This window comes from Equus przewalskii, unplaced genomic scaffold (genome assembly GCF_037783145.1).
Source record: "Equus przewalskii isolate Varuska unplaced genomic scaffold, EquPr2 ChrUn-10, whole genome shotgun sequence".
Lineage (NCBI taxonomy): Eukaryota > Metazoa > Chordata > Mammalia > Perissodactyla > Equidae > Equus > Equus przewalskii.
The window spans coordinates 4,241,523-4,268,363 of record NW_027228747.1 but is presented as its reverse complement, the minus strand read 5'-3'; the positions used below and the strand labels follow the sequence as shown (position 1 = coordinate 4,268,363).

The 26,841-nt window shown below is 38.0% G+C and overlaps 1 protein-coding gene across 8 annotated transcripts in view; it reads left to right on the top strand.

Moving 5' to 3' along the window:
- Window positions 1-26,841, top strand: part of RPRD2 (regulation of nuclear pre-mRNA domain containing 2) — an 89,111-nt gene that overhangs the window by 9,977 nt on the left and 52,293 nt on the right. For 2 of the 8 annotated variants that reach the window (XM_070607123.1, XM_070607122.1), the window contains exon 1: window positions 828-1,045. The exons of the other annotated variants lie outside the window; for them this stretch is intronic. In XM_070607123.1, the coding sequence (XP_070463224.1) occupies window positions 940-1,045 (106 nt within the window). In that variant the 5' untranslated portion in view covers window positions 828-939. Of the gene's footprint in view, window positions 1-827; window positions 1,046-26,841 lie in introns of those variants that run through there. 8 annotated transcript variants of the gene reach the window in all.

The following is a 26,841-nucleotide window of genomic DNA, read 5'->3' as shown; positions in this document are numbered from 1 at the left end:
AGTTGCTACTTAACATCTTAAAGCCTTTAAATGCGAATAATAATAGTATAACCCACCTTATATGATTGTTGGTGGTATTAAATAAAAGATAATTCTAGGGGCCGGCCCGGAGGCTGAATGGTTAAGTTTGTGCGCTTCGCTTGGGTTGCCCAGGGTTTCGCCGGTTCAGATCCTGGGCATGGACATGGCACCGCTCGTCAGGGCACGCTGAGGTGGCATCCTACATACTACAACTAGAAGGACCCACAGCTGAAAATATACAGCTATGTACCGGGGAGCTTTGGGGCGAAGAAGGAAAAGTAAAATCTTTAAAAAAAAAAAAAGGTAATTCTGTAAAGTGCTTTGCAAGCTACCTGACATTTAGAAAGCTAAGCAAATGGTAACTGTTGTCATTTTTAAATGCAGTTATGGTATGTATACATTTTATTACACCATGTTTCATGCAGGCCTGTCTGCTTAAGTTTTGAATTCTTCCAATTAATCCCGCATACCCTAGGTGAAATTTTAAGGTTAATAATCCAAAGGAATAAACATGGATTTTTAGTCCCTTTTATTAATATTTGTGAATGCCTGGAGAACCTGTTAATTTGGAAACTTTACCTATTTTGATTATTTCAAGTATCTATTATTCATATAACAACATCTTGCAGTTCCAGAAATTCGTAGAATTTCAGAATCTTTCGTATGTTTTTATAGCTATTGTGCTAATATGAAATGCATCTCAAGGGAAAGATTTCAGAGGGACAGCAGTATCTTTAGTGTTGCTGGGTTTTGTTTTTTTTTTTTTAAGATTTTTTATTTTATTCCTTTTTCTCCCCAAAGCCCCCCGGTACATAGTTGTATATTCTTCGTTGTGGGTCCTTCTAGTTGTGGCATGTGGGACGCTGCCTCAGCGTGGTTTGATGAGCAGTGCCATGTCCGCGTCCAGGATTCGAACCAATGAAACACTGGGCCGCCTGCAGCAGAGCGCGCGAACTTAACCACTCGGCCACGGGACCAGCCCCTGAAGAGCTTTTGAAATCCATTGATAAGGACATCCTTACACGTATGTGCTGTCTTTAGTATCAACTACTTTAGGAAGTCATTTTCTCTCCTCTTAGCTTTCTCAAATTGCCATGTGCAGTGCATATGTATAAACTGACAAATGTGGTTAAGATGCAAAGAAAGTAAAACATAGCAATGGGGGCTGGCCTGGTGGCTCAGCAGTTAAGTGCGCACGTTCTGCTTTGGCGGCCCAGGGTTTGCCAGTTCGAATCCCGGGTGCAGACATGGCACTGCTTGGCAAGCCATGCTGTTGTAGGCATCCCACATATACCAAAAAAATAGAGGAAAATGGGCACGGATGTTAGCTCAGGGCCAGTCTTCCTCAGCAGAAAAAGAGGAGGATTGGCAGATGTTAGCTCAGGGCTAGTCTTCCTCCAAAAAAAACCACAAACCAACCAAAACATAGCAATGAACAAAAATAGCAATATAAATGTGTACCACAGCATTTCCCAAAAAGTGATGATGTTTAGTTTAGGAACTACCAAATTAAAGTTAAACCTCGTTTCATGCTACTGGACTTCAGTACCTTTAATAAAATGCTTCATGAATTTCTAAGAGGAGTGGGAGATAAGATATTCAGCATTTCCCAACTTATTTGACCATGGAATCCCTTTCTTTTCTAGCCATCTCACGTGATTAGTATTCCATGGAACATGCTTTGGGAAGCTTTCTTATGGAAGTTTTCTAGGAAACTCCCAGTTGAAGAACAGAAAGAACCAATTTATACTTCTGTGTGGTAAGGCAGGCTTCATGGAGGAGACAGTTCAAAAAAGCTGTGAAGCAGGTAAAGGAAGGCATCCCAAATATAATCAAAAGTGTAAAAGAATCAGTAGCAGAGGGGCTGGCCCACTGGCGCAGCGGTTAAGTGTGCGCATTCTGCTTCTCCGTGGCCCGGGGTTTGACGGTTTGGATCCCAGCTGTGGACATGGCACCGCTTGGCAAAAGCCATGCTGTGGTAGGCATCCCACGTATAAAGTAGAGGCAGATGGGCATGGATGTTTGCTCAGGGCCCATCTTCCTCAGCAAAAAGAGGAGGATTGGCAGCAGTTAGCTCAGGGCTAATCTTCCTCAAAAAAAAAAAAAAGCAAAACGGTAGCAGAGAGTGACAGCCAGAGGTGCACATAGACAAGTGAGGATGGAAAAGACAAAGAGAAGGAATAAAAGGCATAATTTTTAAGATATAAGGGGATAAAGTATGTTAAAAAGATACTGAAATGAACTACAAATAAGCACAAAAGCTGCAGTAGATAGTGATTGTAACACTGGGCCAAAGTTATTTTTTGTAATACTGGTATTAGTTTAATTCTAGGTTTTATTCAAAGCTTTAATTTTATTAATTAATTAATTTAGTTTTGGAAGATTAGCTCTGAGCTAACTGCTGCAAATCTTCCTCTTTTTGCTGAGGAAGCCTGGCCCTGAGCTAACATCTGTGCCCATCTTCCTCTGCTTTATATGTGGGACGCCTACCACAGCATGGCTTGCCAAGCGGTGCCATGTCCGCAGCCGGGATCCGAACCGGCGAACCCCGGGCCACCGAAGCAGAATGTGCACAGTTAACCGCTGCACCACTGGGCAGGCCCCTATTCAAAGCTTTAAGAATTCAAAAATTGAAATCAAATCAGTGAGGCCAGATATTTTCCAAATTATCATATTCTAGAACATCAAGAAAAAATGTGAATTTATGAAACAAATATTAAACATAGATTATCCTTGTAATATAAGTCATCAGCTGTCCTGGCTTTGCTGCTTCCCTTTACTTTGGTCTTTTTGCCTCAGGCACCATTATAATTGCCATGTGTGATGTAGCTGGTTGGGTTGGGCTTCATTATCTTCTTGCCGCATTTTCCTTCTCTGACAGTGCCTTCAGAACCATCTGTCTCTGTTCAGTAATTCAAAATTGCTGATATTTTGATTTTTTTCCTTGGCCTACTTGGGAAAGATTGCCTTAATGAAGGTCTAAATCCTTTCTTTCCCCAAGCAAAGATCCTTTGTTGTGGAGGGTTCTTTCCATCAGGTGCAGACTCACCCTGTAAGTGGGAGGTGACGATAGAGGGAAGTAACTCAGGAGAGTTTCCTGAGCTGGGTAGTAAATAGTAGTAAATAGGGGAAGGAGTTTGGTGAAAGTGAGTGGAATGGTGGGGGTGGGTGAGTAGGTAGGGAAGAGACAAGGAACCAAGAAAGATGACTGAATTTGCTTTTATGCTCTGCCACCAAAAATATTGTATTTTGGTCTATAAAATAGCACAGTAAACTGTAATTCCTGAAACTGATATTACAGTTACTGAAAATAAATAATAACATTTTGGGGAAGTGTTAGGAGGCCATTATAATAATCTAACCAGTTGACAAAGATTTGAATTAATCTAGTGGTGGAGAGGACAGAAAGATCTAAGAGGTATTTAGAAAGAATTTGACAGAACTTGCTGACCAATTGGATGTTGGCGATGAAGTTATAGGAAAGCTTAGAAGATGGATTCTGTCTTGGGTGACAGGGAATTTGGGAGGAAAAAATAGATGATGAAAGCAAGTTTGAGCAGACCGAGTTGGAGTGTCTGGAGGGCATTTGAGAAGAGTTATTTAGTAGATAATTAGCCATTTAGGTAGTACTTACAATCCTAATACTGGCTAATATTTATTAACAGTTATGTACTTGATGCTATCCTAGGAATTGTACGTGATTATGTCATGTAATCTTGGAAACAATCATGAATAGGTAGGTACTATTAGTGTCCCATTGTATAGATGAGGAAAGGGTCATGCAGTTGTAAATAAAGGCTGGGTTTTGAAAGTAGGTTTGACTGACTTCAGAAATATATTAATAACCACTATATTGTATTTCGGAGGGAGCTTTGGACTAGAAATGTAGTCTTGGGAATTGTAAGCATATTGGTAGTAGTTAATGGATAAACACTTGAAGGGATGGTGTTTTAAGTGAGAAGAGAACAGGGCCAGTGAAAGAACCTGGAGTTTCAGGGGTTAGCAGAAGAAAGGGTGTCCTAGATAGAGGAGAGGATCAGAGCAAAGTGATTTCTCAGAAATGAAGGGAAGAGAGTTTGCCAGAGGAGTTTCAGTGGAGCGTGATTCTGGGAAGGAGCATGATTGTATTGAGCAGAAGGGTGGATGGGATGACTTCTGTTTCTGGTGATACGACAGACTAGATATGTTGCCAGATCTTTCCACTAACAATACAACTAAATCCTGAGAAATTACAACAAACATTTTTTAAAGTAAACTTTTAATTTTAGAATAGCTTTAGGGACCAGCCCGGTGGCATAGTGGTTAAGTTCACATGCTACGCTTCGGCAGCCCAGGGTTCACAGGTTCAGAATCCCAGGTGCAGACCTAGCACTGCTCATCCAGCCATGCTGTGGAGGCATCTCACATAAAATGGGGGAAGATTGGCACAGATGTTACCTCAGCAACAATCTTCCTCAGGCAAAAAGAGGAATATTGGCAACAGATGTTAGCTCAGGGCCAATCATCCTCACACACACACTCCAAAAACCAGAATAGCTTTAGATTTACAGAAAAGTTGCAAAAATAGTATAGAGAGTTCTCCTGGAGCCTGAACCCAGTTTCCCCTGTTGTTAACATCTTAAACGTTAGTATGGTACATTTGTTACAACTAGTGAACCAATATTGATACATAACTATTAACTAGAGTCCATACTTTATTTATGGATTTCCTTAGTTTTTGCCTAATGTCTTTATCTGTCCCAGGATCCCTTCCAACTTTCCACATTACATTTAGTCATCATGTCTCTTTAGGCTCCTTTAGACTTTAACAGTTTTGAAGAGTATTGATGAGGTATTTTGTAGAATATCCCTCAATATGGATTTGTCTGATTTTTTTTCATAATTAGCTGGGGTTATAAATTCTTGGGGAGAAGAACACAGGTAAAGTGCCATTCTTGTCACATCATGTCAAGGTATCCTACCAACGTGACTTATCACTGATGATGCTAACCTTGATCACCTGGCTGAGGCAGTGTTTGTCAGGTTTCTTCACTGTGAAGTTACTCTTTCTTTCCCCCTTATCGTAGTGTACACTTTGGAAAGAAGTCACTGCACAGTACACACTTAAGGAGTGGGGAGTTCCACGTCCTTGATGGGGCAGTATCTATGTAAATTATTTGGAATTCTTCTCTATGGAAGGTTACAAGCATAATTTTTAATGCATTACTGGGTATACTAAAAAGTAAGAGGGCGCCGACCCCGTGGCCTAGTGGTTAAGTTTGGCATGCTCTACTTGAGCAGCCCGAGTTTGGTTCCCAGGCACAGACCTACACCACTGATTGGTGGCCATGTGATAGCGGCAACCCACATATAAAATAGAGGAAGATTGGCACAGAGGTTAGCTCAGGGCAAATCTTCCTGAGCAATCAATCAATAAAATAATAATAAAATAAAAAATAAAGGAGCTTTCTGAGCATCTGTTCTCACTTACGCAAGTGAAGAGTCAGCTGAAACAGGAGCAGTGAGCTGTGAGCAAACAGAAAAGGTGAGGTTGCCCCAAAGGCAAATGCCCATATTAGCCCTAATGGGAGACTAAAACCTTTGGCCCACACAGTGAAGTGGAAGAGCCCTCTGAGAACGATGCTAAATTGGACCAAGGTCAGTACCACCACTGACTCTGCCAGAGCAAATGCAAATGTGTTTTGAGAGAAAGCTTTTTCTGACTAGGCTCTCTGAATTCCTGCAGATAAAATTCAACAAAATATAAGCTCACAATAAAAGAGAATTACCAAACACAGGGAAATAAAACACTCTGAGTGAGATTTGATAGAAACAAACCCCTAAAGACTTAAACTATTGGAATGATAAGATACAAAATATAAAATAATTGTATATAAAATGTTTAATAAAAGATGGAAGCTAAAATATAGGAAGAATTGAAAGATTATCTACATAGTTATGTAGATTTGTAAAAGAACCAAAGTGACATATTAGAACTGAAAAATATAATTATTAAAATTAAAAGCTCAATGGATGGATTAATGGACTGAAAGGTAGATCTAAAGTAATTTCCCAGACTGTAATGCTGAGAGAGAAGTTGATGGGAATGATAAAATAATGAATCTAACATATGTGTGGTTGAAGTCCCAGAAGGAGAGAATGGAGAGCAGGCAATATTTGAGGGAATAATGACAGAGAAATTTGAAGAATTAATGAAAGTCCACGAATGTACAGGAAGCAGAATGTGTATGAAAGAGGTTAAATTTTAAAAAATCTGTACCTACACACTTTGTAGTTAAACTGAAGAATACCAAAGACAAAGAGAAGCCCTTAAAAAGAGCCAGAGAGAACAGATAGATAGCTTGCGAAGGAGTAACAATTAGACTGATAGCAACAATGGAAACCAGAAGACACTGGAATAAAATATTCAGTGTAGAGAGAAAACAACTATCAATCTAGAATCGTATCCCTAGCAAAGCTATTCTTTAAGAACAAGGGCAAAATTAACACATTTCCAGAAAGACAAGCTGGCAACCAACAGATCTTCATTTTATGACCTTCTGAAGGATATGTATTGAAGGAAGAAGGAAAATAATCCCAGGAGGAAGATCTGAGAGATAAAATGGAATGCTGAGCAAATAAATTGGTAACCATGAGAGTAAATATAAATGAACTTTATCTGTATAAAATAAAGTTTAATTTGTGGAGTTTAAAAAAAGTCAGAACAAGAAGAGATTGATTTGAAATAAAAGTATTCTAAGATCCTTGTATTTGTTCAGGAGAGAGGAGATGTTTAAGATATTATTTAACTTGAGACTTTGTTTTATATACATATATAGTAAAATTTCAAGAGTAGCTACTAAACGACTGGAAATAGAATATGTAACTTTTAGCCACTGAAAGAGAGAAAACAGAATTAAAAAACAGAAACTTCCCAAAGAGGTGTGAAAGGAGAATGGCAAACATATGCACAGAAGAAGCAGGGCAAATAAAAAAGAAGTCCAAATATATCAATCACAATTACATGTAAATAATAATCCTACCAGTTAAAGGACCGAGGTGATCAGTTTGGATTAAGAAAAACAAGTCTAGCTGTGTAAGAGGGAAAAGTTAAACGTAAGAGGCAATTACTAACCAAAAACAGTCAATCAGAAACACACCACCATGGTAGCTGATTGAATACTAAAAAATGAGACTTTAAGCCAAAAAAAATTAGAGATAAAGAGGGTCCATAAAATGCCGGAAAGTTCAGTGCATTAGGAAGATACAATAGTTCTAAATTTGTATGCACCTAATAAAATAGCATAAATATATAAGGCAAAATTGGTATAATAAAAGGAGACTATCAGCTCCATTATCCTAGTGGGAGAATTAAAACATAGCTCTTAATTATTGGTAGTCTAAGCAGATAGAAAGTTTGTAAAAATATAGAAAATTTGCACTACACCACAACTGATTTAATAAATTCACATATAGAGAGAACCCTGGGCTTTAAAATTAGAAAACATGCATTCTTTTTGAACAATCAAGGAATATTTAAACCCTTTAATGATGTGTACTAGTCTCTAATGCAAGGTTGATATAATTTTGAGTGCTCTGTATCATACAGCTTCTTGTTCTTTAGCCTATGGTACTATTAACTGACAAGTTAAAACAAAAAACAAAAAGTTCTGCTGTTTGGAAATTAAAATATGCATTTCTGAAGAACTCATGGGTCTAAGAGGAAATCATAGAAAAAATTTAAAAATACTTAACACTATTTTTAACAGTCTTATTACTATTAGTGTAATAAGTATATATAGTATTATAGTATATATAGTAATAAGTATATTACTTATTACTAAATATCACTAATAATTACTAATAATAATATTACTAAATAATATTATATAGTATTATATAGTAATAAGTATATGTAGTATATTATAGTAATAAGTAAATAGTGATAAGAATGCTATATCTTAGGGCTGGCCCAGTGGCAGGGTGGCTATGTTCACATGCTCCACTTTGGTGGCCCAGGGTTCGTGGGTTTGGATCCTGGGCGTGGACCTACACACTGCTCATCAAGCCACACTGTGGTGGCGTCCCACATACAAAATAGAGGAATATTTGCACAGATGTTAGCTCAGTGACAATCTTCCTCAAGCAAATAGAGGAAGTTTGGCAACAGGTGTTAACTCAGGACCACTCTTCCTCACCAAAAAAAAAAGGATAATGCATGTCAAAACTAATGACTCATTTTATTGAGTGCTTACTATGTCTGTGCCATTTGGGATCCATCAGTGAGTACATCAAGATTTCTGACCTTGTGGAGCCAACATCTGATAGGGAAGGGGCAGACGATAAACATAACAAAAGGATAAATTATCTAGTATGATAGAAAATGATAAAGTCTTATGGGAAAAATGTAAAAATAGAGCAGGGTAAAGGGCATTGAAATTAACAGTGGGGATCAGGGGGACAGATTGTAGTATGAAAGGAAGCACTTAAGATAGGTTTCATTGAGAGAGCAAGAATTGAGTAAAGACCTGAAGATACTGAGTTAGACAGGTGAATATCTGGAGGAAGAGGATTCTATGTAAAGGACATAGTTAGAATTAAGACCCTAAAGTATGAGTATATGTGGTATGTGCAAGGAACAGTGTTCCAGAACACTGTGGCTGGAATGGAGGCAGTAGGGTGACAGTAGATGAGGTCAGAGAGAGAAGGGAGATGGCAGATCATGTAGGGCATAGTCTTTGGCTTTTACTCAGAGCGAAAGGAGTAACCATTGGAGGGTTTTGAGCAGAGAGTAACATGCTCTAACTTACCGTTTGAAAGGATCCTCCACTGCCATGGTAATAGACCATAACCAGGAAATGACAGAAGCAGGGAGACCTATTATAAGAGTAATGTAATGGCCCAGTTGAGAGATGATGGTAGCTTAGACTGGAGTGCAGGAATAAAGGGGATAAGAGGTAAATGATTTCTGGATATATTTTGAAAATAGAACAGATTGCGGATGGTATGGGAAAAAGAGATGACTTAAAGATAATTGCAAGGTTTGTGTCCTGCATGATAGAAGGATGAAGTTGTTATTAAGTGATGAAAGTTTGAGTGAACAAGATTTGGGGGAGATCAAGGGTTTAGTTTTTAACATGTTGGATTTGAGATGTCTTTTAGATACTTAAGTGGAAATACTAGATTAGACAGGTAGATATATGGGTCTTGAGTTAAGGAAAGAGGTCTCAGCTGGGGTCCAGTGAAGCTATACCTAAGACAAATTTATAATCTAAAATGCAAGAGGTTGAAAATTAATTAACTAAGCATCTCTTGTAAAATATTAGACAAAGAGCAACAGAGTAAGCCCAAGGAAAAGAGAAGCAAGGAGAAGATAAAAATAAGAGCAAAGAATAAGTACAAAAGAAGGATATAATAGAGAAGATCAGCAAAGACAAAACTTGCTTTTTCAAAAAGCCTAGTAAAGATAAACCTTTGTCAAGATTTATCAAGGAAAAAAAGCATAAACAGTATTAGGAATGGGAAAGGTGGCATGCCTACAGAAAAAGTCAAAATTTAGAAATAATGTAAACAACTATGTCAATACATTTGAAAACTGAGATGCAATGGACAAATTCCTTTAAAAAATTAATAGTGATCCAAGAAAAATTAGAAAACTTGAATAGTTCTGTAGATACTAACTATTTTGAATTAGTAGTTTATAAAAGCTTCCTGTGAAGAAAACATCAGGCCCGTGGAACAAACATCTTGGGCCAAAAAGCAAGAAAGGCACTCAAAGATGAATGAGATCATATCAAAAGGTTGTAAGAGCTGGCTTGAAAGGGATTTTACTGGCTAAATATAGGACAGTTTGCACATCAGGAAGAATAATGACCGTAGTGAATGAAGGAAAGAATCCCTTAGGCCATAGTGATGTTCATTAAAAGAAAAGAGAGAGAAAGAGAACAAGGGAGGGGCAAAAAAGGAAAACTCTTCTTTATAGAAGAATGTCAACTTACAAGTTGCATACATTTTTTATATGTTCAATATTAAACGACAAATTCTTTCTTTTTCTTTTTTTAAAATAGGTAGTGAATGGTAGGTGAGAAAGTGGAGAGATGTCTGCCCATTGTAGTAGACAGTTCCAAATATTTGAGTGAGAAGGGAAGGTAAGAAATAAGAAAGTAGCTGCAATGGATTGTGTAAAGAAAGGGTTATTTTCAAAGGAGGGTCACTTCAGTATATTAGGGAGACATCAGTTTGTTTTTTAAACTACTGTATTATAAAAGTACGTAAATAAAATCTAAACAGTACATGTGTTATAAAATGAAAGTAAGTTACCCTCCACCTTCTTCCTCTATATGCCCAGTCCCTTTGTTAACAGTTTCCTGTGTACCTTAATGTTGTGCAGCCATTGCCACCATCTATCTCCAGAAATTTCTTTCATCTTCCCAAACTGAAATTCCATACCTGTTAAACAATAATTCCCCATTCCTCTCATCCCTCAGCCCTAGCAACAACCATTCTACTTTCTGCCTTTATGAATTTGACTGCTCTAGGCACCTCATATAAGTGGAATCATACAGTATTTATCCCTTTGTGACTGGCTTGTTTCATTTAGCATAATGTCTCTTCAAGGTTCATCCATATTATGGCATGTGTCAAAGTTTCTGTCCTTTTTAAGGCTGAGTAATATTCTATTGTATGTGTGTATATATATATATCACATTTTGTTGACTCAATGTGTTCTTAAAAGAGGACTCACTATAGATACTTTTTTTAATTACAGACAAATACATATTTTACATTAATAACTTTGAAAGCCTAGAGGAAATGGAGAAAATGCCCATGAAAATATTAACCCTGTTGGCTCAAGAAGTAGAAAACCTGGGGCCAGCCTGGTGGCATAGCGGTTAAGTGTGCATGTTCCACTTTGGCGGCCCGGGGTTCGCCAGTTTGGATCCTGGGTGCAGACATGGCACCGCTTTGCATGCCATGCTGTGTTAGGCGTCCCACATATAAAGTAGAGGAAGATGGGTTCCGATGTTAGGTCAGGGCCAGTCTTCCTCAGCAAAAAGAGGAGGATTGGCAGTAGTTAGCTCAGGGCTAATCTTCCTCAAAAAAAAAAAAGTAGAAAACCTGAAAAGGCCTCAGACTCAACTGTTTTAGCAGCTACACTTGTGTAATCACGTATGTGTTTACTTTTATTAACATGTATTTTGTGGCTATTAGTTTGAAATAATTTTTTACCTATAACTTAGGTTCAAGAGATCCTAAACTATTCAGGATTCAGTCTGTATTACAGATATTTTTCTATGATTCATAATGCTGCTGTGGATACTTTTATACCTAGATCTTGAGGCACATGTGCAAGAGTGGAATTGCAGAATTGAAGGGGATGCAGCTGTTTGACTTTACAAGTACTGCCAATTTGTTTCCCATTTAAAACCCCATCAAAAGTACTTTGAAATGATTAATAAAGTTACTAAAACTTTAGTCAAACTAAGAAGAAAAGTTGCAAATTCCTAATAACAGGAATGAAAAAGGGACAACAGTGCAGATCCTGCAGACATTAGACTTCTAGAAGTTTTATTTATTTATTTATTTATTTATTTAGAGGAAGATTAGCCCTGAGCTAACATCTGCTGTCAATCCTCCTCTTTTTGCTGAGGAAGACTGGCCCTTCGCTAAGATTCATGCCCATCTTCCTCTACTTTATATGTGGGACGCCTGCCACAGCATGGCGTGCCAAGCGGTGCCATGTCCACACACCCGGCATCCGAATTGGCGAACTCCGGGCCGCCGAAGCGGAATGTGCACACTTAACCGTTGCACCACCGGGCCAGCCCCTAGAAGTTTTACAGTCAGGTTTTACATTTAGGTGTATAATGCATTTTGAGTTAGTTTTTGCAAATGGTATGAGAATGGGTCAAGTTGTTTTCTTTGTTTGTTTTTATGGATGTCCAGCAGTTCCAACACCACTTGTTGAAAAGACTGTCCTTTCTTCGTTTCTTTATTGAATTGTGTGCATACTTTTTTTTTTTTAAGATTGGCACCTGAGCTAACAACTGTTGCCAATCTTCTTTTTTGTTTTTGTTTAAGCTTGGCACCTGAGCTAACAACTGTTGCCCATCTTTTTTTTAATTTTATTTATTTATTTTATTTTATTTTATTTTATTTTATTTATTTTAGTTGTAGGTCCTTCTACTTGTGGCATGTGGGACGCCGCCTCAGCATGACCTGATGAGCGTGCCTTGCCTGTGCCCAGGATCTGAACTGATGAAACCCCGGCCCACCGAAGCGGAGCGAGTGAACTTAACCACTCTGCCCTGGGGCTGGCCCAGCATATGTACTTTTGTCAAAAACCAATTAACCACATGAGTCTATTTCTGGACTCTGTTTTGTCCCATTGATGTGTGTGTCTGTCCTTTTTCTAATACCACACTGTCTTGGTTACTGTAGCTTGTCTTGAAATCAGGTGGTCCTCCCAACAAAATTTTCAGAATTGTTTTGACTATTCTAGGTCTTTTGTCTTCCTATATAAATTTTAGAATCAGCTTTTTTTTTTTTTTAAAGATTGGCACCTGAGCTAACAACTGTTGCCAATCTCTTTTTTCTTCTTCTACTTTTTCTCCCCAAATCCCCCCAGTACATAGTTGTATATTTTAGTTGTGGGTCCTTCTAGTTGTGGCATGTGGGATGCTGCCTCAACGTGGCCTGAAGAGCGGTGCCATGTCCATGTCCAGGATCTGAACCAGCGAAACCCTGGGCTGCCGGAGCAGAGCATGCAAACTTAACCACTTGGCCACGGGGCTGGCTCCTAGAATCAGCTTCTTAACTTCTACAAAAAATCATTCTGAGATTTTGATTAGGACTATGTTGAATCTGTACATTAATTTAGGGGGGAGAATTGACGTCTTAACAATATTGTCTTCCAATCCATAAATATGGTATATCTCTCCACTTACTTAAAGGTCTTCTTGATTTCTTTCATCAGTGTTTTGTATTTTTTTTTCTGCACACAACCTTGCACATATTTTGCTAGATTATATGTAAGTCTTTCATGCTCTTATAAATGTACTGCTTTTAGGAAAAAAATCGTTTTCCAGCTATTATGTATCCTTATCCTGCAACTCTACTAAACTCACTTATTTGTTCTAGTACCTGTTTTGTAGATTCTTTGTGATTTTCTATATAGACAAATTGTGTTGTCTACAAATAGAGACCGTTTAATCTTTTCCTTTCCAGTCAATTTGCCTTTTCTTTCTTTCCCTTGTCTTACTGCACTGCCTAGAACTTCTAGTTGTAGAGGAAGGGTGAGAATGAACATTGGTGCTCTGTTCTTCCGTCCTTAAGGCAACAGCTTTCCATCTTTCACCATTATGTATGAGCAAGTCTTTGTGACTTTGATCTAGGCAGAGATGCCTTAGATATGACACCCACACCACAATCCATTAAATTTTTTTTTACTGAGAAAGATTTGCCCTGGGCTGACATCTGTTGCCGATCTTCCTCTTTTTGCTTGAGGAAGATTGTCACTGAGTTAACATCTATGCCAGTCTTCCTCTATTTTGTGTTTGGGATGCCATCAGTGTGGCTTGGTGAGCAGTGTGTAGGTCCGCGCCAGGGATCTGACCTTCCGAACCTTGGGCTGTTGAAGTGGAGCGTGCAGACTTAACCACAATGCAACCAGGCCGGCCCTGAAAGGTTTTGATAAACTGGACTTCATCAAAATTAAGAAGTTTTCCATTAAGGATACTATTAATGTGTTTTTAGTGGCTTTATTTATAATTACCAAAAACAAAAGAGCCTCAAATATCCTTCAACAAACAGACAAACTGTAGGACATCCCTAAAATGGAATACTATTTGACAATCAAAAGAAATGAAATGTTTTGTATCTTTTACCATAATTGTTTTTTAAATGACTGAAAAAGAAATCAAGTGCTGGTATGCACAACAGAGATGTATGTCAAATGCATTATGCTAAGTGAAAAAAGTCAGACTCAAAAGGTTGCATATTATATGATTCCATTTATTTGAGACTCTAGAAAGAATATATATAAGGTTTGAGAGTAGAGGTGGGGAGAGGGGTTCACGAAAACTAGGCAAGAAGGTGTTGCGGGGGTAATAGAACTGAATCATAACTGTGGTGGTTACACAACTAAGTTTGTCGAAGTTTGTAGAACTATACATTACAAGGGGTGGATTTTGCTCTATGTAAATATGTAAATCGTACTTCAATAAACTTGACATTAAAAGTTAAAAAAAAAAAACCGACAGACTAAATAAATAAGACTTCCTTTTTCTCTGCATCTTCACCAAATCTTGATACTGTCAGTTCTCTTAATTGTTTGCCAATCTAGGAGGGTAAACACTGTCTCATTGTGATCTTAATTTGCATTTTCCTGATTATTAATGAAGTTCTTTTTTGATTATTGACTATTCAAGATTCTTATTCTGTTAATTGCCTGTTTGTGTCTTTTGCCCATGTTAGAAGTTACAAAGGGCTTCTCCCAATTTGGAGTATGCCTTTGTATTTTCTTTATGGTGTCTTTTTGATGAAGAGAGCTTCTTAATTTATATATGTCTTGTGGTTAGCACACTTTTTATTATGGTTAGCACACTATGTCTGGTTTAAGAATTCTTTCCCTACCTTATGATCAAAAAGATGTTCTATATTTTCTGTTACAGCCTTTTGTATTTGTCTTGATTTCATTTAGAATTGATTTTTGTGTGTAACATGATAGTTCATTTTCATTTTTTCTATGTATAGAACCACAGTTGTCGATGTCCAATTTATTGAGTAGTTTTCTCCTTTTCCCCAATGACCTGCAAGGCTACGCCTGTCATAAATAGCAGTTAACACACAGATCTGTTTATGGGCTCTCCATGGGGTTCCACTGGTCAATTTGGCTATACTTCCTCCAATTCCATAGTCTGTTATGTGATGTCATGGTATCTGGAAGACCAAATTCTTCTGCCTTATGTCTTTGTTATTCTTAGGCCTTTGCACTTCAATATAAAAAGTCAGGGCGCAGTATCTAACTGTGACAACTGATTGGCTGACATTATATTATGAACATTTTATGGAAACTAATTCTTCTATGTTTTTTGTAAATGTATAATTTTACAACTCCTGGTCTCAGATGTGCTTTGCAGGTGGTGGCGGTGGCATTGATGTTGAAATGTCAAATGATACCCTGGTTAAGATATTGTTTTCTCACAAGTTATCCTTTCCTACTCTCTGCAGCATCTCTCTTCCTTAACCTATCAGAGAAGTATAAGGTGGGAGAGTGAGATAGATTTTTATGATATAAGCTTAAGCATATAATTCCCAAAGTGAATTTGTTAAAAGAGTTGATATAGTATCTTCTAAATGCACAATGTAAATGTTTTGGGAATTAGTTTGGATCAGCCACACTAGTATTTCCCTTCATTGTTGTGAATGATAAATAGTTGTGCTAATACTCACTGAAAATGAAAAGGAATAATTGGACTTTTCTTACCTCAAGTTAGCCCAAAGCTGACAGTCAGTCAGTCAACAAATGCATATTAAAAGTCTAGTTCATGTTCAGCACTATGGAAGATAGAAAAGAAGTAGAAGATATAATTCTGTTTTCAAAGCATGTGTGATCTAGCCAAGACAAAGCTAATGTTTGAGACAGTGCATGATGTTAATTAAATATAAGAACAGTATGAGTTCAGAGCAAAGAAAGATGGAAGTGGTTACAAGAGCTTTCATTGAGGACCGGAGGTTTGACTTGGGTTTTGAGATGAGAATTCAAATAAATGAAAGGAGAAGAGTAACGTCATTTTAGATGAAAGGAATAGTGTGAACAATTTTGTAACTCCATGAGTGAACAGCTTGGCTCTGTGATTAACCAACATTTGAATCATATGTGAACAGAGTTTCGGTTATAATTACCTTTTTAAAATATTTTGTTGATTAAATATATGTGCGTAGTTATTATTCTGCATAGTTTTTAAGTATAAGCAATTATTACAACTCATGTAAATCTCTGTATTTAGTATTATTACAGGCAGACCAAACATTTCTGAGATCGGCTGAGAAGAAAACAGTTGGCTTGAAACTCTAAGACTTCATTCCTCAAAGAAGGGTTCCCAAGTGATTGAGCCTCTGATTTTTTTCACAAGCTTTCTAGGTGTTAGGAGCCAGAACAGAGCAAGGCAATCGTGGGATTGGAGGAGCTGAGAATTGTAAAACCTTTTTTCTTCTCATTTTCAGAGGCCAGAGTTAAGGAGAAAGAAACTGTCGTGCCATGTACCTTAATTTAGATTAGTTTAATTAGATGGCATTCTCTCCTCATACTCACCTGATAATATACTAGCTTAGAAGGAAGGAAAACTGGGAGAAAACAACTACTGTTCATGAAGTATTTGACCTGCTCTGTAACAGGTACTATAATCAGATAGTTAACATATATTATTTATTCTTTCCAAAAGCCTTTTGAGCTATTATATTCCTTTTAAGATATGGAAATTAAGGTTCAGAGGCATATAATTTTAGTCCAGGTCATGACCCAGTTAGTTATTGAGGTGGAATTTGAATTGATATCTGTCTCAGTCTAATTTCTGTTTTCTTTCTACTATACCATCCTCTGAAAGGAATGAGAATACTGATATGTGGATTTGAGACAGGACTATCTTTAGCACCTAAGGTGGGACAGATTACCTTATTTATTTAATATTCCTCTTTTCACCAGCGTTTTCATATTAGTGAAATTAGGTCAAACTTGAAAGAGTAAATGTTATAAAAGAGCCATTTGGGGAGAGGGGTTTAAGACTCTGCAATATAGACTTAGGGAAGATGGACTCAGTTAACAAAGGTCAGAATTAGAAGATTCCTTCTCCTTCACGTCCTAGATCATTGCTTGGTGTTATTTAGGGGACTCCAAAACATTTGCAGGTAATTGATAGGAGAGAGAAGCAGATAATTTGGAGCATGGGGGAAGATGAGGCCTGGATGGAGGTGATTTTAGGAGGGAGAGTTTGGTTAGTATTCATTTCTGCAATAGAAGATTTTTATTGTCTACCTGCTCAGTAGTTGATAAGGCATTGAGGTGCAAAGCCACTGTGCTCAAGGAGCTCGTGGTCTGGTGGAGGCATTATGAGTGGCTATTTTCAACTCCAAGTGAAAAATACAGTATCTATATACGAAGTATTTTAGCAGTATTGAGGAAGGGCATAAAATGTAGCCGCATAGGGGTATTTTCTTTTTAATTTTTAATGTATTATTTTGAATAAGTAAATACATGCCCAAGTCAAATTCCGGAAAGTGTACAATAAAAAATGAATTCCTCTATCATGAGTGTCCCTCTCTCTCTTGATCCCTTGGTTTCCTTCTGTAGAGGCATCACTGTTAGCAGTTTCTTGTCTATCTTCCCAGAGGTATTCTCTGTGAGTGAAAGTTTATGGTTTATGTTTGCGTTTTTTGTACATATATAGTAGCATAGTAGACCCATTGTATCTTATGTTTTTCACTTTGTATCTTGGAGATAGTTCCACATGAACTATAGAGTGTCCTTGTGTTTTTTTGGTTTAGTTTGGTTTGGTTTTTGAGGAAGATTAGCCCTGAGCTAACTGCTGCCGGTCCTCCTCTTTTCACTGAGGAAGACCAGCCCTGAGCTAACATCCATATCCATCTTCCTCTACTTTATATATGGGACACCTACCACACCATGGCGTGCCAAACGGTGCCATGCCCCCACCCAGGATCCGAACCGGCAAACCTCGGGCTGCTGAGAAGCAGCACCTGCGAACTTAACCGCTGTGCCACCGGGCCAGCCCCTGTTCTTGTGTTTTGTAATAATTATGTATTACTCAGCTGGATGGAGGTAACATAATTTATTTAGCCAAGCCCCTATCAATGGACTTTTAGGCTATTTCCAGGATTTTGTTGGAAATAGTGCTGCAAATACATCAATCTTTGTATATAGGAGTAAGCCTATCTGTGGGATAAATTCCCAGCCGTCTAGAGAATGCACTGAATGGTGGTGAAATCACTTATTAGGAGGTTTGTTGTAGTAATGATGGGAAACTGAAGTAGGGTAGTGGCAAAAGGAGTGGGGAGGGAGAGAATGAATTAGAAGTTATATATTCCATCAATTCTAAGATGCACATTGTTTTTTCACATTTTAATGTGTTTGAAATCAGTGCGTATTTTACAGTTGATGGTTTCGTTCAACTAACTGGAAGTACTTTTTAAATTTCTTGGTGATGTATAAAGTGGTGACAGGACTTGCATGTAGAAAATAAGGGAAAGCAAGAGTCAAAGTTGACAGATCTTTTTTTCTTCACTTTCAGTGTGTAAACTATTTTTCTGTTTTCTACATGGTCTTCATAGTTGATTAATAGTTACGTTAATTTTGTGAATTTAATAAAGCAGCTCCATTTGTTGGTGGATGTTTAGATTCTAATTTTCTCTTGACCTTTTACAGATCATTGATAACACTGAACAGTTTTCTGTTTAGAATTAGGGAACATTTGGATTTAGTAGATTTCTAGATAATTGTATATAACGATATTTAACAAATGTTCTGTCTGGCAAATTATTTAAAGAACTTCTGATTGATACCTTATGAATGTTAAGAGACTTCTTTGAAATTTTTAGTTTAGATGTGGCTCTTTCAGTGTACATTGAAATCATTTTACTTGGGACTCAGGTTCTAAAATCAGTATGTAAGACAAAAGATTAGTCTTAAAATTGTTTACTAATTACAATATTCACGAGTTTTTGGTAAACAACCTTGTACAGAAATATGTATGATGTATTCCTACATCTTTGATTACCAAAAGCACGTGTAGAAGTGAATAGTAAAACAAGAATAATGAATGTGATATTAATTGGTAGTATATAATTCCATAGAGTGAATCATTTGGAAATTAAATCAGTTGAATGTTCTGATACTTTGAACGCCAACAGATTTAGGGAGATTCACACTTGCTGGTTCTTCTGTTTCTCTTCATCTTTGTTAACGTAATCTTATTATTTCTTCCAGTTCTTCATTAGTCAGTATTTCCCTATGCTCTCCTATTTCTTTCTGAAATTTGATTGCCTTTCCTTCTGAATTTGTTTAACTCTGTTGTTAATTGTTTGTGCTCTTAAAGTCTGGCTAAGTACTTACAGATGAATTCCTAGAAGTTAAATTTAAATATGATGTGACTTCCAGTAACCTATAGCTCTTGAAATCTCTAATTTCTGTGTTAGGGTGTTCTTTGTACTTTATTCTATGGAGCATGTGATAGTAAGACTTTTGGTCATTGGAGATGGCACATAGAGTGCCAGCATTCTCATACCATGGTGTCACTGAGTTAGTACATTGTTTCCCAATGCCGATAGGAACATCTCATGGAGAGGAAGTTTAAGGTACATTTTAAGTTTGTTGATGAATCTGTTCCCAGATAAAACTTAATTGTAAGTCTGAGCCCCCAAGCAAACATTCAGGTATTTATTTAAAAAATAGTTGAGTAAACAAAGTAAGCTTCTCCCACTTCTGTACAATACAGCACTGTTCAGTATTTTAAGTTCATAAAAGAGAGAGAAAATTGTGTTTTAGCTCTAAAAGGGGCCTTAGAAACTGTTTGAATGCATTCATTTTACAGAAGCTTAGGCTAGTTAGGTCTTAGCTCAGCACTAGACATAGGTAACCACGTGTCCTGATGTGATCAACACGCCTTTCACTCTTGAAACCTCCTGGTTTAGATGATGTAAGATCATCCTCACATAGTGGTGGGTCAGCGTGGCACTAAGCTTTTCTTTGAGTTTAGTGTTCTTTCTACCTTGATGCTTTTTCAGATGATTATTCTTTTCTCGTGACCCTCAACAAAGCAATTAAGTGATTTTAAGGAATTTGGAGGATTTATCTTTTTTAAGAGAAGATATGGATTCTTTCGGAAAAGGTGTAATTTTTTTCTCTTTATTTTTATTTATTTATTTATTTTAAAGATTGGCACCTGAGCTAACAACTGCTGCCAATCTTCTTTTTTTTTTTCTGCTTTATCTCCCCAAATTCCCCCGGTAACATAGTTGTATATCTTAGTTGCAGGTCCTTCTAGTTGTGGCATGTGTGACGCCGCCTCAATGTGGCCTGACGAGCGGTGCCATGTCCATGCCCAGGATCCAAACTGGTGAAACCCTGGGCTGCTGCAGTGGAGCGTGCAAACTTAACCATTCGGCCACGGGGATAGCCCCTTTTTTTCTCTTTAAATATTTGTGTAGCATTGCCATTGTTTGTACTAAATAGCCTCACAAATAAATATTTATTTAATTATAGTTTATTAAAGCCAGAGAGTGCACCATAGATAATTTAATACAAATCAGTTATTTTATATGCCTTCATTTTTAATATAAAGATCATATAACTGTGTTATAGAAAATTTAGAAAATAATCATCCAGTTTTACATAGGGTATATGTACATTTTTCTTTCCTGGTTTTTTCCACTAACTCTAATGCAAGCTTTTTCGTGTTATTTACAGACACTTATCAACCACGTAATATGGATTACCTTTACTTAACTGTTTTCCTATTGTTATTCTTTAAGGTGCTTCTAGTTTTTCTACAATTATAGATAACATTTTTGTTCACGTAACCTTGTTTCTGTTTTTTCTTTCAACATCCTTGTTTCACAAATGAAGTCAGAGTAAAGCTAATGAAACTGAATCCTTTTGAAGGGTTACAATCAGACCCTCTGACTCTCATCCTTGTGCCCTTTCCATTATACATAATGCCTCTTCTCTGTAATTGAAAGACCACTCAGGTTGAAAACACTTTCTATATTATATCAGCTGCCTTAACCTTGCCTTTTGGAACAAGGATGGGCTGACATAAAATATTAATATCAACAAGTTAAAAATTATCTAATCCTTCTGCCACCAGCTTAACAGTTTTATTTTGAAAGTACTTAATAGCCCTCCTTTTCCTCTTGTCAGTCTCTTTCCCCTTCTTCATAATGATAAAAAGAGCATTGAAGAGGCTGGCCCAGTGGCACAGCGGTTAAGTTCACATGTTCTGCTTCTGAGCGGCCCAGAGTTCGCCGGTTCGGATCCTGGGTGTGGACATGGCACTGCTTGGCACACCAGGCTGTAGCAGGCATCCCACATATAAAGTAGAGGAAGATGGGCATGGATGTTAGCTTAGGGCCAGTCTTCCTCGGCAAAAAGAGGGGGACTGGCAGTAGCTAGCTCAGGGCTAATCTTCCTCAAAAAAAAAAGAGCGTTGAGTACCTAGTTTCCAGATTGTTGAGTAATTGATGTTGTGAGCACACTGACTTTATATCTAGATTAACTTCTACCGCAGCTTCTCGAATACCTATCTGTCCCTTATAGTTAGACAGAAGCCAACTGCCTTATGGGATTATTAACCAGACTGAATAGAAGACTATTCATTTTCATTCCTTTTCTTTTTTTCCTTGTATTTTCCTTCTCTTTTTTTCTAATTTATTCATTCAAGAAATAGTTACTGAAAGCCTACTATGTGTTAGGCATGGTCCTAGTTGCTGAGAATTAAACAGTAAACAAAATTGACACAAATCCCTGCCCTCATGAGGCTTATGTTCTCATGGGGGGAGGCAGGCAAAAAATAAAGTAAGTAAATTGTATAGTATGTTGAGAAATATGTGTTATGTGAGAAGATAAAATAAGGAAAGATGATAGAAGTATTGGTGGTTTGATGTTGCAGTTTTCCTGGTCAGGGAAGTATAGGAAGTCACTGAGAAAGTGACATTTGGGCAAAGATTTAAAAGCAGTGATAAAGTAAACCATGAGAATACATGAGAAAAAAATGTTCCAAGCAGAGGAAGCAGGGAGCTTAAAGGACCCGGAGGCAGGGAGCTTAAAGGACCCGGAGGCAGGGAGCATGCCAGCTGTGTTGTAGATCTTGCAGCAGCAAGGTGGATGGAATGGAATGAATAAATGGTGACCAGGACAGGAGATCAGAGAGAGAATGCGGGGGCAGGTTGTTTAGGACTATAGATCATCGTGAGGACTTTGATCTTTACTCTAAGTAAGAGGGGCGCCATTATTGGAGGGATTTAAGTAGTGGAATGATAACGATCAGGTTTAGTTTTTAAAGGGTCTCTCTTCTGAGTTGAAATTAGAGTGAAGTGGGGCAAAGGTAGAAGCAGGGAGACCAGTTAGGAGTCTACCACAAGAATTCAAGCAAAAGTTGGTTATGACTTAGACCAGGAGGCAATGGTAAGTATTGGTTAGAGTCTGTGTGGGGTTTTTTTTGTTATTTTTAAGTAATTTCAAATTTAAAGCTGTGATATATTACAAAGACCTCTTAGGTACCTTTCACCTAGATTCCCCAATAATTAATGTTTTACCGTATTTGCTTTATCTCTTGTTCCTCTCTTCATACACATACTTTTTTCTGAACTATTTGAGAGTGTGATGCAGACATGATACCCTACCTACTTAATACTTCAGTGTCTTATTTCCTAAAAAAAAAAAAAAAAGATATTCTCCTTATATAGTTGTATTAATAAGCTTGGGCTGTCATAACAGAATACCACAAACTGTGTGGCTTAAGCAACAGAAATTTATTTTCTCACAGTTTTGGAGGATGGAATGCCCAAGGCCAAGGTCAGACAGAGTTCAGTTTCTGGTGAAAGCTCTCTTCCTGGCTTGCAGATGACCACCTCCATACTCTGTCCTCATATGATGGGAAGGGGGCGGGGGTGTGGGGGAGAGAGATTTCTGGTACCTCTTCTTATAAGGACACTCTTATTTTCTTATAAGGCCCTACCCTTATGACCTCATTTAACCTTAATTACCGCTTTATATGTAGGCCCTGTCTCCAAATATAGTCACATTAGGGGTTAGGGCTTCCACATATGTTTTGGGGGACACACAGTTCAGTACATTGCAACAGTTGTTGTATAGCATCTGAACAACCATCAAAATCAGGAAATTAACACTGATACAATACTACCATCAAAGCCACAGACCCTAGTTGAATTTTACTTACCAATTATGCCACTGTTGGTCTTTAAAGGTCCAGGGCCATGTGTTGCAGTAGTTTTCATGTCTCTCTAGTTTTCTTCAGTCTGAAACAGTTCCTCAGTCTGTCTTTATCTTTCATGACCTTGACATTTTTGAAGAATCTGGGCCAATAGCTTGTAAAATATACATAAATTTGTGTTTATCTGATGTTTGCTTATTATTAGATTCAGATTATGCAGTTTTGGGCAAAAATACCAGAAGTGATGCTGTAGTCTTTTTTTTTTTTTTTTGAGGAAGATTAGCCCAGAGCTAACTACTGCCAATCTTCCTCTTTTTGCTGAGGAAGACTGGCCCTGAGCTAACATCCATGCCCATCTTCCTCTACTTTATACGTGAGATGCCTACCACAGCATGGCTTTTGCCAAGCGGTGCCATGTCCGCACCCGGGATCCAAACCAGCCAACCCTGGGCGCCAAGAAGTGGAATGTGCGAACTTAACCACTGCGCCACCGGGCCAGCCCTGATGCTGGTTCTTAATACATTATATGTGGAGGAACATGATGTCAATCTGCCTTATTAATAGTGGTGTTAACTTTTATCACTCGATTAAGATGGTCTTTGCCTGCTTTCTCCACTGTAAAGTGAGTGAATATTTTGTGGGGAAGTAGTCTGAGACTGTAAATATCCTGTTCTGAATTAAACTCTCTCTCACTAGCTTTAGCGTCCATTGGTGATTGTTGCTTGAGTCAGTTTTTACTGTGATGGTTGCCAAATGCTGATTTATTTTTTTGCTGAGGAAGATTCACCCTGAGCTAACATCCACTGCCAGTCTTCCTCTTTCTGTATGTGAGCCACCACCCATGGCCACTGACAGGCAAATGGTTTAGGTCTGTGCCCAGGAATTGAACCTGGGCTGCCAAAGTGGAGTGCACCAAACTTAACCACTAGACCACTGGGCCTGGCCCAAAATGTTTTTTTTTTTAATTCCATCCTTCCTAATGCACTTATTAATTGGCATTTGGTTATGAGGCAGGGCTTTCCCCTTCCCCTATTTGTTTATTTATTTACATCAGTACGTATTCATGGATTGCTGTTTTATTCAGTGGGTTATAATCCTTTACCATTATTTGTTTTGACACTTGTCCATCTATAGATTTGACCAACAAGAACCCCTTGAAGATAGTGCCTGTTTCCTTTTCACATCATTCTTTGGGCACTTTTTTGCTTTCTGGTACAAGACGTTCCAAGCTCTTATACTTTCTTTACTGGCCTGGAATCAGCCATTTCTCCAAGAAGCCCTGGTTCCTTGTAGAAACCAAGATCTAGGTATTAGGTATTGGGATACTATTACTTCTAGGCATTTTCCATGGAAAGATTTAGGAAATAGTTGTATGTATGCATGTGCGCATGCACACACGTACACACACTCATTCACTGTATGTTTTCTGTATATAACTGTGAGTTCATATCAAGACTTCCAATTACGATCCAGCACCACAGCGTTTATTCTAACCTTCCCCCTTTCTGCATCTGTGACTTTCTCAGTCTGTGTACATTTCAAAGGTAGCGTTAATGAGATTGGCATTGTGAGTTTGGATGTGGATTGTGAAAGACAGAGAGGAGTCAAGGATGACTCAAGATTTTTGGCTGCATAAAAAGCCTCCTGGGGCTGGCCCTGTGGCCAAGTGGTTAAGTTTACATGCTGTACTTCAGTGGCCCAGGGTTTCGCCAGTTGGGATCCTGGGCATGGACGTGGCACTGCTCATCAGGCTGTGCTGAGTCGGCGTCCCATATAGCACAACCAGAAGGACCTACAACCAGAATATACAACTGTGTACTGGGGGGCTTTGGGGATAAGAAGAGGTGGCGGGGGGAGGGGGGAGAAGATTGGCAACAGTTGTTAGATCAGGTGCCAATCTTTAAAAACAAAAAAAGGCCTCCAAAAGAAATGTCATTTACTGAGCTGGAGAAGACTGTAGAAGGAGACAGTTTGGAGGAAGAGAGCAGAAGATCACATTTGAGTCTGAGCTGTGTATTAGACATCCATGAGGAGATGTTGGGTAGACAGTTGGATATTTGAGTCTGCAGTTCAAAGAAGAGGTCCAGACTGAAATACAAAGTACTTCAAGACAACCAGTTAAACTTTCTGGGCAAAAATGACTATGTTTCTTTAATAACCTTTTATTATGGAAGCAGTAAATATGTATTGTAGAAAATTAGAATACAGACAAGCAAAAGGAAAAAAAATAGAGATCAGTACTGTTAAAACTCAATTCCCTGTCTTTTCTGATCTCTTTTTCAGGTTTTTTTCCTAACATGAGATCATTCTGTAATTACTGTTTTATTTTCAGTTGATAATTTCTTTATTTCCATTTCTGTAAATTTTCGTCTTTTCTAATCCCAGGTACATTCACATTTCTTCACTTGATCCAAAAATGTCATTTATAGCTGGTTAGTCCTAACTGTATCCAGTTCAGGAACACAAATTAATTGTATCAGATTGCTATGTCCCTTGAGTCTTTTAATCTCTCCAGTACATTTTATGCCACTGATTTCAGTTGTTCTGCAGAATAACTCACCTTTTGGATTTGTCTGGTTCCTTCCTTATAGTGTTATTAGCTATTATTATTATTATCATCATTATTATTATTATTATTATTTTGGTGAGGAAGCTTGGTCCTGAGCTAACATCTGTTGCCAATCTTCCTCTTTTTACTTGAAAAAAAATTGTTTTTAAGCTAACATCTATGCCAGTCTTCCTCTGTTTTGTATATGGAATGCCCCAGACAGCATGGCTTGATGAGTGGTGTGTAGGTCTGTGCCCGGGATCCGAACCTGCAAACCCCAGGCCACTGAAGCAGAGCATGTGAACTTAACCACTATGCTACTGGGCCAGCTCATCTTTTTATTTTTTTAACAGTAAAATTATTTGCTACTTTTCCTAAAACATGCTTCTGTATAAAAGCTTTTCATGGCTTCTTTTTAGTCACAGAATAAAGGCTAAGACTTTTTAGATTATTATTTAAGTCCCATCAGACTTTGTCATCTTTGCCTATTCTCCCACTGTTCTTGCACCCAAACCTTCCTGATAAGACAGAAACAGAAATAGGTTGCGGTTAAGAACATAGACTCTGGATCCAAACTGTCTTTATTAAAATCCCAGCTTCACCACTTACTGGCTGTGACTTTGGACAGTTCACTTCATTTCACCTCCAGGAGATAACAGTACCAACCTCATAGAATTGTTGTAACAATATCAGTTAATAATTGTATCATCTTCAGAACAGTGCCTAGCACATAGGAAGTGCTATATAAGTATTGGTTAAATAAATTAAAAATTCTAGCCTAAATTTCTCCCTTCTCCAAAACAAAAGACACTCATTGCACAGTCGTATTCAGCACCTTTGCTCATGACTTGTTCTCATGGGAATACTCTTCCCCTTCCTTCCTTCCTATGAAAATTTAACTTCTTCATCAAACATTTAGCTAGTATTAATTGAGCACCTACCAGACAATGATTTGTCATTGAGGACATGGCATTAAACAAGGCAGAATCCCGGCCTTCAGGGAGCTGATGCTCTGCTGGAGGAGGCCGACGAGTACACCACAGTGTGATAAATGTTATGACAGGTTCAAGTTGAGGATGCGCTAAAGGCATAGTCTTACGGAGTCAGGGGAAGCTTCATGGATGGGAAGCTTCCATGGAAGCTTCCATATGATATGTAAGCTGAGACTTGACGAAAGAAAAGGAAATATTGAGATATGGGCAGCAAGACAAAGAGAGGGTGGAGCTTGGAGATGAGAAGAGTGTAGTTCACTAAACTGGAGCTGTAAGGGAGAGAACGGCTCAAGTTGAAGCTAAACAGGTGAGAGCTAGGTTGCAGAGGGTTTGGGAA